The sequence below is a fragment of the Helianthus annuus genome, chromosome 9 (genome assembly GCF_002127325.2).
Source record: "Helianthus annuus cultivar XRQ/B chromosome 9, HanXRQr2.0-SUNRISE, whole genome shotgun sequence".
In the NCBI taxonomy this organism is placed as follows: Eukaryota; Viridiplantae; Streptophyta; class Magnoliopsida; order Asterales; family Asteraceae; genus Helianthus; species Helianthus annuus.
In genome coordinates, this window is record NC_035441.2 from 5,156,390 (window position 1) to 5,176,268 (window position 19,879).

At 36.0% G+C, this 19,879-nt stretch overlaps 1 protein-coding gene and 1 long non-coding RNA gene across 2 annotated transcripts; one reads left to right on the plus strand and one right to left on the minus strand.

The window, feature by feature from the left end:
• The first annotated feature begins 6,905 nt into the window (after positions 1-6,905).
• Positions 6,906-7,673, plus strand: LOC110874060. Its single transcript, XR_002555598.2, has 2 exons — positions 6,906-7,301; positions 7,540-7,673. It is a non-coding gene; the product is annotated as an uncharacterized LOC110874060 (long non-coding RNA).
• A 6,111-nt stretch (positions 7,674-13,784) lies between these two features.
• LOC110877080 (probable caffeoyl-CoA O-methyltransferase At4g26220) lies at positions 13,785-16,890 on the minus strand. Its single transcript, XM_022125238.2, has 5 exons — positions 16,790-16,890; positions 16,625-16,704; positions 16,387-16,531; positions 15,269-15,400; positions 13,785-14,315 (listed from the first exon to the last, which is right to left on the minus strand). The coding sequence occupies exons 1-5, from the start codon at positions 16,829-16,831 to the stop codon at positions 14,025-14,027; spliced, it is 690 nt and encodes a 229-aa protein (XP_021980930.1). The 5' UTR covers positions 16,832-16,890; the 3' UTR covers positions 13,785-14,024.
• Positions 16,891-19,879: the final 2,989 nt, after the last annotated feature.

Here is a 19,879-nt window from a genome sequence, read left to right on the forward strand (position 1 = left end):
GAATCGTTACACCTCCATTAGGGACACGCCCTAGGTGGTAATTTGGGGGTGTGACAGTTTGGTATCAGAGCCACTGGTTATAAAGAACTCGGTTTTAAAAACATTTTCATAAAACCAGACTATAACCGAATTGATCCAAACGATGACCATGACACTCAGCTTCAGACTGCAAGGTTCGTTCCTCCCTAGCTTATGCTTTATATGCCTAGTAAACGTAACTATATGTATAGCATGCACGATACGACATGGTAGGCATCATGACACATTGATAGTGTCACATAACACTTGCATCTAGTAAATTTTAATCTTGTTAGTAGTGCTTATTTTGTGTTGATTGGGGTGGGAGAAACTTCAAACATAAGTTAAGAAGCATCGAGAGGAGCATGCAAACCGCCTTATTATCATGGGTGCACACATAATAATAACGCGTGGTGCATGCAAATCCCAATGAGGCTTAACGAGTGTAAGAGGGGTTCTTCCCTGTTTGTGCATGAATATGGTAGTTAATCGTTCTTAACGTGATAAACCTGAATACTTTCCTCGTTCTCGACTCCTAAATTCGTTTCCTTCCCCTAATATAGAACCATGAGTGGACGAGGACACGGACGTGGTAGCATCAACATGACTCAGGCTGAGTTAACAAATCTGATAAACACACGTGTGGCTGAGGCTCTGGCAGCCTACCAAGCTGGTATGAACTGTACCAAATACTTTTAATCCTGTATCGTGAACCCAACTCTTACTCTTGTGTCGTATCTTCTTTCACTCAGCGCACCCAAACAACCAGCCTGCCTGTACGTTCAAGATGTTTATGGACTGTAAGCCACAGACTTTCAGCGGAACGGAAGGGGCTGTGGGACTGTTGAGGTGGTTCGAGAAAGCTGAGTCAGTGTTCGCTATGTGCAACTGTCCCGTGGGGGACCGCGTGAAGTATGCGACAGGCACGCTTGAGGATGGTGCCTTAACCTGGTGGAATGCCCAGGTTCAGCTGCTGGGTATTGATGCAGCAAACGCTACTACTTGGGACGACTTCAAGGAATTAATGAGGGAGGAATACTGTCCTCGGGATGAGATACAGAAGCTAGAGAACGAGTATTATGATCTGAAACTGGTGGGATCTGAGGTTGAGGCGTATGTGAAGCGATCGTATGAGCTGGCGGACTTGTGTCCGAATTTGTCTCGACCTATGTCTCGAAGGATCGAGTTATTCATCAAGGGGTTACCTCCACGAGTGAAGGGTCTGGTTACTGCTGCGAACCTCAACAACTTGACCCAGATTGTCCGGTTGACTCACAAGATTATTGATCAGGAGGTGGAAAGCGACTCACTGCCACCGCGTGTTTCTAAAGCTACTACTGCCGCCACTACAGCCACTACTCATGTCACTGATGGCAAACGCAAGTGGGGTGATATGGACAAAGCGTCCAACTCGATTCAGCCCCAAAAGAAGACAGACACGGGCAGTACTCGCAGCTTTAGCCAATCATCCTCAGTGAATCAAAATCAGAGGTCTTATGCAGGAAAGAAGCCTCAGTGTAGCAAATGTGGGTTTCATCATTATGGGCAGTGTGATCGGGTTTGTCGTAGGTGCGACAAGATAGGCCATGAGGCCAAGGATTGTAGGGCCCCTCAGCCAAAACAGCAGCAGACACAGTCGAATCAGAGACAGCAAGGGCAACAGTCTCAACAGAACCAGGGAAATCAAAAGGGGTGCTTTCAGTGTGGTGATGAGGGTCATTTTAAGAGGGATTGCCCTCAGCTCAATCAGAATGCTGGCAACAACAACAATACTGGGAGCGGCAACAATGGGAACAATGGTGGGAACGGAGCACGTGGAAGGGTATTTACTATTGGCGCTGGGGAAGACTCGCAATGATGGCAATGTAGAGGCCGGTACGTCTTCTTTGAATGACCTTTTCTACTTCGGTTTTATTCGACTCTTGTTTCGATTGGAGTTTTGTGCCTTAGGGTTCAGTCGTTAGTTAGGACTGACTTCCACCCTTCTTGTAAATAAGTATGTAGTAGAACTGACTGATAGTAAATCGATAGAAGCTTCTCATGTTCTTTTCGGTTATAAACTTGATCTCGTGGGTCAAGTGTTCGACATTGACCTACTTCCCAATACTCTCGTAAGTTTTGACGTGGTCATTGGATTTAAGTGGGAGGCATTACTTGGACGGTACCGAATGCGCCAATTAGATCGAACACAAGGGCCTCCAGTGCACCCTTGTTTCAATAAAGCTAACCATGTGATGGCATCGCTAGATGGAACTTCCGAACGAACACGGGATTAGGAGAACTATACCCACGCATCCCTGTAGACGAACCTTATCACTTTCACTTGTCATCGCCGCCAGAAGTGAAGCAGTCACAGTTACACGCGTTTGTCGTGTTGCAACACTAACCTTTACCCCCCAAACTCTGTTTTGGACACTCGCGCGACCGCAATGTAACGAACCTCCCTGTTGTGCCATGCCGCCATGCACCACTACTGGAAATTACTTCTCGACAACAAATTTGCTGGCCAAATCCTTCGGATGTTTAATGGACTCCTGTTTCGCTCGATTCTTTGTGCGAACCTCATTAATTCCCTGTTTCTTTGATTGGCAACTGATATAACAAAACGCTAACCACCATACCATGATTTCCACCGATCACAAGATTAGCCCCCCCAGGCGTTGTAAAGTATCTATAGATCAAGTTCGTCGGAACTCACTTCAAGCCATTGTTTTAGATCAATTTTCGGGACGAAAATTTCCTTCAAGTTGGGGATGATGTCACAATTGAGCAGAACCCGCAACAATCCTGATTTCTCACTTCGTTTCTCTCACACTTGACGCTTGCCAATTTCGGGACGAAATTTCCTTCAAGTTGGGGATGATGTGACAACCCGAACTTTTAAGGTTAGTCTCGCAAACTTTGATTCCTCGTTATTCCTCCTTCACTTTCGCTACGACTAGTTAGTTAACGTAAACACGTCGGATTTTGTTCGAGTGTGTTAGTGGGCCATATATTAGTGGATAGTACATGTCATGTGTATATTTATCATACACATATTACATTGGGCCTGTGTATATCTATCATGCACAGGCTACATTGGGCCGGCCATCACTATTATATGTTTAACAATTACATAATCAGATATAGTTTATCGGCCCAGCAGTTCATTAGCATAATTAAGTGATTTGGGGTCAGCATGGTTTCGTAGTAGGCCAACTGCCCCGTAGCCCAACAGAAGTAATGATCGGCCTACCCATTCCTCCCTTAATTAGGTTGGCTCAATACTAAACCTTCTAGTATACGTAATCTGATATGTATTAAGTTGCACAATCCGTATTTTATCAAAAGCAAACCCTACTCCCTATCTCTCTCTCTCTAATCTACGTATGGCAACAGTAGAGCACCCCCTTCAAGATTCTCGGTTAGTGTTAATATTATTTTGTTGAATATGATGGGTGAATGTTGGGTTGGATATTCTGTTTGGTTAATATTGTATATGTTCTTTTTGGTTAAATGATGTATTGTTGTTAATAAGCAATAATGGCTGTTAATGGATGAAACGATGACTGTTGACTGTTAGAAAACAATAAAAGCAATGAAGAAATCAATACATAAAAGTAGTTGTTTGGTCCAATAAGGATGAAGTATATGGCCGGTCATGTGATCACCGATTAAATACCCAATTAAGTTAGTGGCGGCTAATTATTGAATATTTGTTATGGAAATTATGTTGACTTATCAACCATGCTGACGTATATGTGAATCAATGCTTTAACAGTTGGTGTCGGTCATTGTGTTCAAACCTTCAAGAAACATATAAAAAGCATGTGACCTTGGTGATTGTTGATCATCTATTGGACCGATTGAAGGTCCAATGGGGGGGGGGAGGTTTGGTTATTACTAGTAATTAATTGTTGAAAGGATCTATTATATTATTTTTATAGGTAAAAATAAAAAGGAAATAATGAAATAAACCGATGATGATTTATTTAGACTCCATTGATAATGTGTAGGTCATGATTGTAGAATGTCTGCTAATATTAGAATGAATTGGTTGGATTCAGGATATGTTGTTTGAACCGATTCCTTGTTGATAAGAAACTAGAGGGTTTGTTAATTGTTTTGGTAATATAATTGGTTACTGTTAAAGAAAAGATGGGCTCGCATGGCTGGGAAATAGGAATTATTTGATGGGCTCGCATAGTTGGGCCGGATTGGTTTGGGTTATAGGCTGTGAACTGGTTCGGGTTATGGGCTGCACTTAAATTGATCGGGTTTAAGGTATTGGGTTTGGGCCGAACGGTTTATTTACTGGGTTACCTTATAACGAACGCTTTAATAAATAATAGGATGTATGGGATTATATATTAACCGGATGGACTTGGGCCATCCGGATCGGTTATATAGTGTAAGGGTAATCCGGTTAGGGTTGGATAATCGGATTAGGATTGTTGATTGATTCGAACCTTGTAACTTGATTGAGCTACTCGATACTGTGTGCTATCGGACCAACTGTGTGTATAATCATTGTTCTTGTTGAAATATTGTTCTTGTTGAAATGTTGCTTAACTGTTATACGTGCCATACGTGACAACCATTGATGTGATCTATGCGTAATCAAATTGTAAAACTGACCACTACCAAACACTCATCTAGGTCGTGAGTATTGAACTTATTTAACGAGTGATTTGTCTAACCGAGCAAACCTAAGGTGAGTTCATTGCTCTTTTCTCAAGCATGGATCCCAGGGAAGGGATAACGGGTAACGTTCCGATGAGGAATGCATGGGTAACGGGATGTTGGTTATTGTACTCAGTTTTTCTATCATTGTAAGACCACTACATCTACCGGCACGTTGCTTGTAGGGCAACGGGGGTTATTAGTTGATAGCGCTATTAGGTTTGGCACCCTCACGACGTTCAAGGGGAACGGGCGTGAACTAATTACCTTAAAACATGACCAATGCTTTGATAGAGGCATTGGGGTTGGCAATCACATATCATATGGCCATTCGGTACTCGAGTAATAACAACATCGAAACATCAAACATCTTAACAACAAACAACATAACGTTTTGTAAACTGTTTTACTCACATGGTCGGTAACACAACTTGGTAACCAAACGCAAACCTTGAACTCACCAGCGTAGTCTGACACACTTGTTTACATGCTTGTAGGTAATTATTGGAGGAACTGGGGAGCTTGCTGTCTGATGCTGCTGGAGTGGTTGTGGTCGTAATAAACAGTTATTTTGATTTGATTTCGATACATTTATACATTTAAACTTTTATGCTTCCGCTCAGTACCTTGGTTTTGGTTTAACTTTCAAACGATACATTTCTTTCAATTGGGTATTTTATTACATTATAACTTGTGTTTGATATGATTGGTGGCTCTCTGTTGAATCGTTACACCTCCATTAGGGACACGCCCTAGGTGGTAATTTGGGGGTGTGACAATTTTTGTCTTTTTACTTATTTAATTTATTGTTTTTTTCAAATCCAAATAAATCTCACCCCATTAATTTATATCACCTGTCAAATATGTATTTAAGGAGCTATGTAAATATTTTCTACAATAATTAGATTTAACTTAATCATTGTCGATATTAAATTACAAAAATAAATTAAAATATAATTTAAATTATATGAATTATAATTTAAATTTTAAATTATACACCATATTCGGTTTTATAGGTTTGTCGACATGGCGGTATAAAATTCGTTGAGTACAGAGTTATATTCATAATAAAGTTCTTTTTTGTATCGGATATCACATGTGTCATATATTAATAATAAAAATTGGATATTAATCTAATATATTATAAATAAAATAATAATATTGCTAAATTAAGAGATACCTACATGTAGTTATTCACAAACAAATTATTATGTTAGATTAGACAATCTAGGCCTACAAATAGCCTAATTGGGTTTGATCTGCAATGATTAAAAAACAAAAACTTTATGTCACATATGAAAATAAAAATAAATAAATAAATAAAATACTACAATAATATAAGATAAATATTTTTATGTATTACGTATTTATTTGTTTATGTATAAATTAATAAATTGGATATATATATATATATATATATATATATATATATATATATATATATATATATATATATATATACATATATATATATAGTGGAAGGTTCATATGAGAAGAATTTTTTTGTAAGAAGAAAAAAGAAGAAGTTTCAACCAATAAGAATACTTCATTTTACTTCATTTAATATTTGCCTTTAATTTTAATATGAGGGTATATTGGTAAACTTACATAAATCATTAATTTGTATTCTTACTCTTTAATAACTAATTAAATTAAATTTGTAACTCCTTTTCAAAATATATACTTTCTCCAAATTAAGAAAAACAATTTAATTTAAAGTGTAGAATAAATTATTAGTTGTGTAGGATAAATTACGAGTTGTGTAGGATATATTTCGAGGTGTGTAGGATAAATTTCGACTGTGTAGGATAAAATTGTATAATGTGTAGGATATATGTAGGAAAATTTTGATATGTGTAGGTTTGTATATTATATGTAGGATAATTAATAATTAGTTGACCAATTAATTAAAGAGAGAAAAATTAATGATATGAGTTATAAATGAAATAGTATTTTACTAATATGCCCTTTCTTCTTTTTCTTCTCACATTAAATTTCTTCTCAAATGAACCTTCCCCTATATATATATATATATATAGGGCAAGGATAAATCGAAAACCCAGTTGAGTTGACTAAACCCTAGAAACCCAATAACCACCATTGATGATACTTGATGGATGGCTAGGATGATTTTTTGGTGTGATGTCCTGATCTCAATTACTTTTTGGTATAATATATAGATGATAGTACACCTAAAGGGTAAAATGGGGAGAAATGTTACAATTTATCTCTGCATGTTGATGTTGAGTATGATCAGAAGACTAGTATTCATTATTACACTTCAAACCTATGCCTCCTAGCTATATTAAGTATTGATTCAAAACAAAAATTCAAAAAACAAATGTTCACAAATCTCTCTATCTCTCTCTCTCTTCATCCCCTTCACACCAAACTTCGCCGGAGATTTTGCACCGCCAAAACAGTTGACATTTCCACAATTCTTTAACAATCCCTCTCTCTCTCTCTCTCTCTCTCTCTCTCTCTCTTCATCCCATCCAAACCACCTTCACCGGAGATTTCCACCGCCAAAAAAATCAGCAAATTATCTTCCTCCACACCAACTTCACCGGAGATTTCCACCACCATCGGAGTTTCAAATGCGTCGGTCTTCTTAGCAAAAGGTAACCAAACTTCGCCGGAGATTTTGCACCGCCAAAACAGTTGACATTTCCACAATTCTTTAACAATCCCCCCCCCTCTCTCTCTCTCTCTCTCTCTCTCTCTTCATCCCATCCAGACCACCTTCACCGGAGATTTCCACCGCCAAAAAAATCAGCAAATTATCTTCCTCCACACCAACTTCACCGGAGATTTCCACCACCATCGGAGTTTCAAATGCGTCGGTCTTTTTAGCAAAAGGTAACACCTTTGTTTTTCTGTAGAAATCTGTGTTTTTTTGGTTGTTTACATTTTGAAACAAAAATGTAGGGTTTTATTGTATACTTCTCCATTATTGAGATGCATGTGGTTGTTTGTCTAATATTGCAAAAAAAGTGATGTTCGGGGGTTTGTGTGTATTGGTTTGGAAAACAAATGATGTTACCAAAATTAGGGCTGGAACCATTGCAGCGGTGGTTACAGATCCGGTGTGTGAGTTAAGATCCAGATGTTAAATAGATCTAGCAGCTTGAAGAAAATCGCACATGAATATGAATATGCATATGAATATGAAGATGATGATGATGAATAAGATACGAAGATGACGATGAATCAGATATGAATCTTGTTACTTTTTTTAAATCCTCTTTATGTTTTTTTTATCTAAAATTACACATTTTTTGTAAGTGTTTTTAGTTGAATAAGGTATTTTAAGGTATGAAATGTGTAAAAATGTGTTATTTATGACTTTTCTCTCTCTCTCTCTCTCTCTCTCTCTCTCTCTTTCTCTTTATATCTTTATCTTCTATTTCATTTCTAGTTCTTAAAGATCTTCATCCAGATCTAAAAGTGATCTGAATCCAAAAGATGATCTAGTTCAAAAGATCATCAGCCAGATGCTCCAACTTTTTCTGGATATGTTTTTTTTTGTTCAAGAAGATGAATGTTTTTAATTTATTGATTTATCAATTTTTTGTGTAAAATTTGTTCAAGAAAAAATGCATGTTATATTTTTTCCGTGTCACATAAATAATGTACGTTTACATAAGATAAAGTGCATTGTTACATTTTTTTTAGATTATTGTAAAAATAAGTGTGTTGTTACATTTTTTATGTTACATTTTATATGTTATGGATTTTTTGGTTTTGTTTTTACCATGTTACATTTTATTTTTGCCTCGGATTTTTGTACATTTTTGCTGTATTTACATAAAATAAAGTGCATTGTTACACTTTTTTAGATTATTGTAAAAATAAGTGTGTTGTTACATTTTTTATGTTACATTTTATATGTTATGGATTTTTTAGTTTTGTTTTTACCATGTTACATTTTATTTTTGCCTCAGATTTTTGTACATTTTTGTTGTATCCGTGTTACATTTTTTTTTCACTGAGATTTTTGTACATTTTTGCTCTATGTGTGTTTGATCATGTGCTTTTGTTGATGGTTGCTTGAATATCTTTTTTTTTTTTCAAAAACGTTTCGTATTGTAAGGAATGTTGATGTTTTTTTAATTGAAATGCAGGGAAAAAAGGGATCTACCACAAAATTGGAAAAAAGGTGTTAAAGGGAAACTAATAAGTATTTAATCTCAAATTATTATTACATTAATTGTATAGCTTGTGTTTACGGATTTCTTTTGTAACATTGCGGAAATGTTTTGTTTTATGTATGGTGCTGTGATTAGATATCTTATTACCTAGTTATATAAAAAAACTTTTGGGATTTGTTTTTTATTTATATGTACAAATGTTAAATGAAACAAAAAAAATGTCTATCTTGTAGCATTAATGTGTATTTCTATGTAGGATAAAATATGAAAAAATGATTTTTGTAACATATGACTCGGTTTGTGTAACGTATGAAAAAAATGATTTTTGTAATTGGTCTTACATACGCCAAGTGAAAAAATGTACATCAATCAGTTGTTACATCAAAACACTGATGTGGTTTTGTATAAAGTGTTCCTATAAAATGGATGCAAATATTATTAAGGGTCTTTACCAACCGTTCATTACCAAAAAGATTTAGCAAATATGACATACACTTTGAAGTGACATAAATCAAATTACACAATAGGAAAAAAAAAGTGATAAAGTATCAATTCACTGATTTGATTATTATATAAATAAAATAGGTGGTGGTTAACAGTGAAAAAAAAGAGTGACAAAGTACCTATATCTGGAGCATGCATGATGCATTTAATGAGGAGTGTGGTGGTTAACATGGATCCTAACAAAAAGTATGTCAGGCAAGGAAATTACTTATATGCCCTCAACATCCTTTTCAAGAGCTGAGACGTGGCACTTTGGTGTCCATCTAATGGGTTTTCAGGGTTTAGTCAACTGGAGTGAGTTTTCTCCTTATAATTAGCCTATATATATATATATATATATATATATATATATATATATATATATATATATATATATATTGAATGGCTAACGTTGCACACCATGGGGATTGAACCCATGACCTCTCCTATCCTAAGCTATATCTAAACTCACCAACACCACTGGGCTATTCCCAAGTGGATAATAAATTGGATATATTAATATGATATAAGAACAATACGTATTTATTTATTGTTGTGTGTAGATTAATAAATTGTATATTAATGTGATATAATAATAATTGTTCTACTACTAAATTAAATCTTAATATCATATGGCATTAACTTGAATCCTAAAATGTTATGTGACATTAACTTGAATCCTTTATTAGCTTTATTAGTATTAGATGATTAGATGATGTGCATACATACTTCAACTTACAAAACTTACAATTAATTAATTTCTGTTATATATTACTTTTTAAAAAATTTATTTTGTGTTCTCATCAGTTTACAACAAAATAAAGTTCTTACTTATTAAACAAACTAGGGGTATTCGGCCGTTTCGCGTCATTAGATGTTGGTCTCACTTGGTTAGGGCATCGAGAATTTGTTATGTTAATAACTGAGAACCATTAAATTATCATGTTGCTTTAACGGACACAACCATCAAAAATTGTTATGTCTAGGCATACATATTAACATCATTAACATTCAACCATTAGTTACATTCTTCACATGGCTGATGTGTTTTGCTGCTCTTTCTTCCCATCAATGTTTCCTACAGCAAGCCAAGTCATTAGTAACCGAAGATCATGAGACTGAGCTCGGCTTAAAAGGCACGTTTAGGTCACAAACACCGAGGAGTGAGGTGCATGTATCGCATACGTGGGGCGTTGCTAAATGTACAACCAAAATACCATATAAGTTATGTTTACGACCAGTAGTTGTGTCTCTCACATCTCTTTACACATCAAACTTTTTTTTGGTCAAGTATACATTTGATAATTTCTTCATCCCTATGGTTGTGTTTACATAAGTTATTTTCTTCATGTTTGACTTAAACTCTTGTTCAAGCATCTTTCACCACAACCATCAAAGATCATCAAGTTTTTCTTGTAATTCTTGAAGTGATCGAAACCCTAAGTTAAAATTTGCAAAGTCAATAGACAATTTTGGAAACAAACAAAAAAAAAATTACAAAACCCAAACATCCCCCAAAAACTCGAATACGGCGTCAAAGTCCACAGATTTGTCTGCACATTACAAAGAATCAGTATGAACTCAAATGTAAAAGGTTAGCTTAACCTTTTATATTTATCATACATAAAAGCTTTTGAAATCCAAAATCAAGGAGTTAAATTCATCAAATAAATTACCAATGTGAGACCTAGTCACCTAGACAAAAAGTGTAGAGAAACCCTTACAAAATACCACCGTCCGACGACCTGTTCCATCGGCGGCAGTCTCTGTTGCCCCTGCAGCCGTTGTACAACTGTAAACTGTTAAGAAAAGAAGGATTTGGAAATCAGAGATCGATTAACGAAGATATGACCCAAAAAAGAAACTGAAAGATCCTCACGCATCTCCATCTCTCTCCCCTAGATTCGAACCGGTGTCTCACAAGCATATATTGAAACCCCAACCACTTTACCAAAGACAATAGCACGTTGTAACCTGAATAATAAGGGAGGAAAGGAGAAAAGAACAAATCATGAAGGGACACGTGTACATTATTACTGTTTACAAGGTTCTAAATTTAATATATTGTTAATGTTAATGTTAATGTTAATGTGAATGTGAATGTGAATGTTAATGTTAATGTTAATGTTAATGTTAATGTTAATTAATGTTAATGTTAATATAGATTTAAAAGAAAGTTAAAAAAAACTTACAAAGGTTTTCCCCTACAAAACTTTTTAGAAATTCTTAATGATATTTTATTATATTCAACATTTATTTTTTACCCATTAATACGTTTTCTTATAAGCTCGTCCTTATACTTTAAGTTGATTTATCAAATTGGACATTCAAACTACAAACACTATATTGAAATTGGTTTTGCCGTTGATGATGTTAGTGTCATCAATATAATTTTGTATAACAGCATTTATTAAAGATCGTATGAGAAATTGGAATAAACATTTGTTCGAGTTAGGAAGTATGAAGTATACATTCAATTAGAAGTATTTCTCAAGGGTTCTAAGTGGTGAAACCCTTAGGCCATTGGGTTTCCTGGGGATGCGACCCCCTTGTCAGGGTTGGGGCATATCCCTAACGAGGCTTTAGATTTGCGTTGTTGGTTAAAAGTTTCATAAAAATTGATTATCAGGAGTAAGTTGCTACCGGTCATATTGCAACTTATCATCAGTGACAAGTTAGTTTAGTAACGGAAATTGAACCCACAATTGTATATTACTACTTAGGGGCGACAATTCTTGACACGACCTGTTAACCCGACCTGAACCCGACACGAAAAAAACAGGTTTGGGTTGACTAACACGACCCATTTAAAAAAACGGGCCAGGTTCGGGTTGACCCGTATTAAAAACGAGTTGGGTTCGGGTTGACCCATTAACCCGTTTAACTATTTAGATAAAAAAATCTTTTATATTTTTGTTTTTTCGGTTTCTGTTTTACATGGTTAGTTATAATGATAATTATGACACATTATATTATTTATTTATCACACTCATACTCATCATTAAACATGTTATCGATAACCCGCTTAAAACCGAACAACTCGTTTATAAATCCTCAACTTATATCACTCATTTAAAAATATGGGTTAAACGGGTCGGGTTCGGGTTGACCCGAATTAATATGGGTTGGGTTAGGGTTGAGGTCTTTGACCCGAATAATAATATGGGTCGGGTTCGGGTTGAACATTTCAACCCATCAACCTGTCAACCCGTAACCCTTCAACCCGCCAACCCATCAACTCAACACGACTACCACCCCTATTACTACTAATCAGTGGAAATTATGTCTTTGTCTTTAGTGGTTTAGTTAAATATGAGTAATATATAGTAATGGTAAGTGCTTAGTAGTGACCATGAGCACTAGTAAAACCTGTCTAGTGACTAAGTATTTAATAACCAGGATGTAGTACGGGCAAAGCACAAGAAAGTTGGTTGATTTAAAGATCTGAAACAAATCAAACTAAACCTTGTATAGCTTATCACTTTGCAGAAAGCCTTTATGTCCAGTATATATAATTACTTAGCCCACTAATAAAGTTTTTAACAATTTTATTAGCCCAATAATGAGTCCAGTTTTCATGTTTAGGAGTTTAAGTATATCTCTGGCACCACCCTAAATAAGGAAATAAGAAAAGCAAGTTTTCGGTTGTTATTACTAACCTTTTTTAATAAACTAGTTGTGTTTACGTTGACGTGTTTAATCCATTTAACTAACAGGTTGACCAGTCAACCCATGTACGGCATGTTTGACCCATTTATTACAACCCACTAACCACATTAACATATTTACAATTTATAGTATCTATGCAATTTACAACCTGTCAAACCCCTTTTAGAAAAATGGGTTATACTTTTTTAAACCTTAAGGTAGCGTTCGTTTCATGGAATGGAATGGAATGGAATTGGGAAGCTTTTCTTTGTAAAATTGATCTTGGTTTGGGGAGGGAGGAATTTGAAATCTAATGAATTTCTTTAATCAATGAAATTTGTGACTATTTCAACATTTCATTCCATTCCTTCGTTAGAGTGAAGGATTTCTAAGGAATGTTAAAATAGTCACAAATTTCATTAGAGTGAAGGATTTCAAATTCCTCCCTCCCCCAACCAAGATCAATTTTACAAAGAAAAACTTCCTAATTCCATTCCATTCCATTCCATCAAACGAACGCTACCTAACATCTTTGACAAGAATAAATATATTGGTCATTTTTTTAGTCGGGGTCTCATTAGGGACTTGGATAAAGGTTTTGCCTTAATCTCACCCTCTCCTGACCCTACTATTTAAGTGAAATTTTATTGAGTACGTTTGTTTATTTGTTTGTTCGGGGGTCATGGATCCAACCTGCCACTCTGATATAGTTGACATCCTTAGTCTTCCACACACTTCAAACACAAACAACAAAGACTTCATCAAAAGTTACCTCATTGCAATCTAGCACTCCCATGACACTCCTAATCGAAAAGACTAGACTGATTTGTCGGAAAATCATAGTCGAAAATTGTCCAGTTTTTGGTAGTGTATTTTCTGACTTTAGCAATGTCAGACCACACATGACACGCCTTATAGAAAAGCTAGGAATATTGACCTAACGTTTGACTCATTTAGCGTGATACCGTTTAATAGTGTGTTACTTATTATTCCGTTTAATAGGTATACAACGACATCAGAGTAACATCAATGAATTGATACATGAAAGACACGACACAATAACTAATAGACACGCCGGCAAATGGTGATGCCATCACCTAACGGAGCCATAGAGACTTTCACACGAGAGTCCATTGCAAGTGCTTTGTTAAACTTTAAAACACTAGTTCGCCCTTCTTTTAATGTTTCGGGAACCAAATCCTCAGACTTGGCAACAGATCCATACCAGAGCGTGTTGTCATACACAATGATCCCGTTCACCTTCACAAGGTTGATCACTTTCTCGTGATAGTTAAGATAGTTTATTTTGTCCGCATCAATGAAAACAAAGTCGAAGCTTCCTTTGCTAGCAGGCTAGAGATCACATAACTCAAATTAGGCACCAAATTAACTGTTGTTAACCTATATATCAATAATCTCTATACATAATTTGGTTAAAGATGACTAAGTTTTGTTTCAAAACATGCACTTTTTTCTCATTTTCATAACGTTGAGTTAGTACATCGATGATACATCAATAATTAGCTAGATGGTATGTTATTATATGAACATATTTTACACATTATTTCATTTATATATTATTACTAATTTTAATTGATATGAAATTGCCATAAACTTTGAAAATATTTTTTTATACAGTTAAATGTCATTTTAGTCCCTGTGTTTTGTATCATTTTGTCAGTTTAGTCCAAAGGTTTCATTTTCGCCTGTGGGTCCAAAAAGGTTTCACTGTTGCCATTTTAGTCCACTGGGTTAACTTCATCCATTTTTTCTGTTAACGAGAATGACAATTCAGTCATTTTAAATGTAATTATGTTAACTAGAAGAGCAATTCGGCCATATAAAATGACCGAATTGTCCTTCTTATTACCAGAAAAAAAAAATGGATGAAGTTAACCCAGCGGACCAAATGGCAACAGTGAAACATTTTTGGACCCACAGACGTAAAATGAAACCTTTAGACTAAACTGACAAAATAGGCTAAACCACACGAATTAAAATGGCATTTAACTCTTATATTTAAAACGTTATATATGGTGTATGCAGTTTCTATGCATGTATATGATTGATGTGTACTCAATTAGCTAGGGTGAGACCAATGACTTTTTCAGGTTGTGGGCATGGTGGAAAATAGTTCATTCTCATAGATTGCATGTATATAGTCAATCAGTCGTACCCAGCATAGAGCATAATACTAGTCAGGTTATTTATTGATGGGGTCTGGGGAGTATGAGATATAGGTAAGCCTTACCTCTATCCTGGGAGATAGAGAGACTGTATAGAAAGATATTAAAAAGAAAGCTTACATCTTCGAGGAGTTTATCAAGAGCCGGAAGGGCCTCTGATTCGATAAAGTTGATCTTGTGTTCGACCCCGGCTTTGTCTATAAGCGGCTTACCGATTTCATAAAACTCTCGATTTACATCTATCGCTACAGTCTGCATTAAATATAAACACTTTCAATTGAATACTAATGGTCAGCTAGAAGTTGTAAAATGAGTAAGCTTTGTCTAGTTATTGTTATTCATTTATTTATTTAATAAATTTCAAAATAAATATCACCCGTTTAATGGATTTAAAATATATATATATTTATAGGTTTTGGAGATGAAAAATGTTAATATTTTGTTTCTTAATTTTTTTTCTATAAGGTCAGTGGGTATGGGAGGGCGCCACCCCGTCACCTCACCACCGATAGCGCCACAGGGCACCACCACCCATACCGACCAATTTAAAGGGGGGCACCATGGGTCTCTCGCCAGCATGGTAACGAAGAAAAATTGGCATGATCGAGGTGGCTTTGGTCAAAAGTTACCGTTGAACGGTAACATTACATTTAAAAAAAATAATTTCAAATTTTATAAATGTCACCTAAAAATAAAATATATAAATTAAAAATTAATTAGGTAATGATGACGGGGGCTTTATCACACACCCTGCAAGTTAAGGGAAGATGCCTTAAAGCCCCCTGTCTGACGTGGAGGTGACGTGGCGTCACACCCTCCAGCCTAACTATTAACTTCTGTGAAATTATTTTTTCATTTAAACTCTTTCTCAAGTTCTCATTTTCATCGTTTATTTTAGTAGTCAACTACTCGTACATCAATCATTTTCAATTGATTCTTCTAATAACGAATTATATATACTAATTCAAGCTTGTGGTTGGGAATAAGAGATAAAGAAACAAAAATAACTAATTAACCCACACAACAAAAAGCCTCATTTAAGCATTTAAGTTGAAGTAATTGATTCTTTTAATTTTTTTTTATCAAGTTACTAGTTATTACTCATATTCACAAACAAACATTAAACGAATTAGACACAACACGAATAAATATACGTGTCGGGTTACAGTTGAAGAATCTGCTAACCTGACACAACTGACACCCCTAGGTTATACTAGTCAAAACTCAAAACCACAAACCTTTCCATCTTCAGGAATTGTAAGCGCGGTTAGTAGCAACGAGTAACCCGTATAAACCCCAACCTCTAAGGTCTTTTTCGCACCGGTGAGCTTCAACAACATCTCAATCATCTGGCCAGCATCTGGTGAAGTACCCATAAAAGACCTACAAATTAAGATTCAAGCACTAATGCAAGTTTTGAAACTACAAGAAAAACAGTATTGATATCACAGTTATTATATATGTGAAGAAACTAACAACTGATGTGAAGCGGTAAGCGCTCTGATCTCCTTCAACGGTTCGGGTTCCTGAGGGTAGACATTAGTCTCCAGGATGTACTACACGCAAAGCACAAGAAAGTTGGTTGATATAAAGATTTGAATTAACAAAAGTTGGATCAAAAGTTGTGTGAGCAAACCAAACCTTGTATAGCTCATCACTTTGCAACAAGCCATTGTGTGCCATTGCTCTTGGTGTGTTTAGTTTGTGAAGTTTTTGGAGCTATATATAAACTCAAGAGGATCACTGTAGGGAAGAAATGTCTTCTTAGTATGAACACAGGTAGTAATAATAATAATAATAATAATAATAATAATAATAATAATAATAATAATAATAATAATAATAATAAAATTTGAATTATATACGTAACATTATATCAATAATATATATTCATTAACTAATAAATACTCTAATGATGTCCGAGAAAAAAAAAAGCATTCATATACTTTTATTTTATTTAATTAATAATTATCAATACTAAAACAAAATAAACCTAAGATTTTGACAAATCAAAATACTAAAACAAAATAAATCTAAGGTTTTGACAAAAAGACCTCAACTCACCTAGAAATTAGGAAGAGTGAATCGAGATGAAGAAGTGAGAGCGGAGTAGTTAAAGACTTTAAAGGCTTAAAAAAGAGAAATTAGAAATTAAGGAGAGTGCGTCGAGATGAACAAGTGAGAGCAGAGTAGGTGAAGACTTAAGACTTAAAAGAGAGAAAGAATAATAAAATACAATAGACTGTCATAACAAGCTATGCCTCAACTCATCTTAGAAATTACAGAGAGTGAATCGAGATGAACAAACGAGAGCGGAGTAGGTAAAGACTTAGAGACTTAGGTGGTGTTTGTTTTTTTAAATGCAAAAGGTTTATAATCTGTGAACCATATCTGCAAACGTCTGCACGAGAAGATGTGGACCAAATATCTGCAGAGTGTAATAAAAAGAGTGTTTAATTATCTCACGTCTGCATGAGAAGAGGTGGACCACACCCTTGATACTTCCATTGTTCTTCTTCAACAGCCTCCTGTTTGCTTCATCATCTACGAAACCCTACCAAACACACCACTCGCCAAAAACAAAATTACCGACAACATTTAAAGCTTAAACCAGATTACAAACTCGCCATTTCCCGCAGCTCATCAAGAATTGGATCCCACCCTAGAATACCACAAAGATCATCGATAGAGTTATCCAAATCATAATTGTTCATCCTCAAGATCTCCTTGTTCAAATCCAGATTCTTGAATCTCATCGCCTCCAGCTCCTTCACAAGAGCCTGCTCCTTGTCATCAATTACCACTTCACTACCAGAACCTGATGGTCGCTGAACCACCGTCGTGGGCAGTGATGTTGCACCACTACTCGTAATAGGCGGCATTACTTGATGGAGGCAGAGAAGCGACGGAGTTTGATGTCGACGGAGGCAGCGAAGGGACAAAGGGGGTTGCCGAAGGAAGATAAGCGACGGAAGGGGGGTCGCCGGAGGAAGATAAATGACGGTGGAGGTGTCGGCTGGCCGGAGAAGATGGAGGTGTCGCTGTGGAGAAGAGCAGAGGTCTAGGGTTTTGGTTTTTGAGATGTGTTTTGAAAGAGCAGAGGTCTAGAAGAGGCTTGAAGATGTGAGGCCAGATCTGTGCGAGGAGAGGTTTAGAAGAGGTTTTTTAATGAAATCACTTCTAAAAAACAAACACGCGACAGACTTAAACGTCTGTGCGTGATCTGCGTGGGGCACACATAAGAGGTTTGGAAGTGTTTTTGTAACACCTCGAAAATTTGTGTCCAATAAATAAATGACATGTGTCGCATACGACAAAAATAATATAAACCCGGATTTAATTAAGATATGTGGTAGGATTTTCGAAGATGTCGACATGTTAATTTTATACCTCTGAGCGACTTCGTCATTATAAATCCCGGGACCCTAAGCAAAAAATTTATAAGCATCTAATATGTCTTAATCCGGTAATTACTAATAATCAAAAGGATCCAAGTTACTAATCTAAATCCTAAGAAAATAATGCAATGCAATTAATTATTTATAAGCCCATCCTTGTGCAAACCCATGATGCATTATGATACTGACCAAGCATGGGTTAAGGAGAGCCTCATACTGACTTGTTCCAAGCACAAAAATTATTTATTGCAAGTTGACAATTCAATGCTTGAAAGGTTAATTATTTTTGCCTCTGTTAAGCTCTTACGGACCGTAAGGGTCCTGCCTTACGGACCTTAAGGGGGTGAATGGGTAAAAATGTTTCCGCCATAGGCTTACGGACCGCAAGGGCCATGCCATACGGTCCGTAAGCGACGCCCAGCGACAGAAAGTTGGCTGTTGGCTGTTTTAAGCGGTAAAACATTAATGCAAAGATTTTCCAGAGATATGGGCGACCCCTAATCATCTTCTAGCACCAAGGGGCAGTTGTTGATCATCAAGGAGCATTGGTAGGACTTGTTGTAATGATCTTAAGGATCTACATTGCCTATAAAAGGCCACATTGTTGCAACAAGTTCCTCACCCCTTCTTGATCATATCTGGAGCTCAAGAACACTCTCAACTCTTCTCTTATCTTGCATAGGACTTCAGTAAGTTGTTCAACCCTTTATGGTCTAGTTTTTGCTTAGTTTTAGCTTAAAAGTCAATCCGTCGTAACTAACGGTTGACTTAACGGTTAATCACAAATGGTCCAGTGATTAACCGAATCAAAGGTAGTTATATGTTGGTATTCATGTGGGCTTTAAACTCTTAAAAGGGCACCCTCTGATTCTCACTCTAACTAGTCCGAATGTCGAGTCAAACGTGCTTAGAAAAAGTCAACAGAAATGCTATTTTGCGATTTAATGCATAATCTGTAATGTAGATGATATGTAACCTGTTTAAACACTCATAAAACATGATAATAAGTATATTAACTAGTCTAAGCTTGTTTGATCCGACCATTTACTGTATTGACCCGGTTCGGAGCCGAAAGTCGCAAAGCTTTGACTTTTGCATTGACTTCAGTTCTGACCCGTTAAAGTATGATTTAGATATGCCTTAGGACTCTCTTAGGACTAGGTTACATGATGGTATAACCCTCTGTGACCGGTTCATTGTTTGTCCGAGCCTTTTACACATTTCCGTTAAATGCTTAAAAGTTGACCGTAACGCCCTTTTTGATTTAAAACGAGAATTTCGGACATGTGAAAGAATCATAACCTTAGTTACTGATTTCTAAGCATGTCCCTAA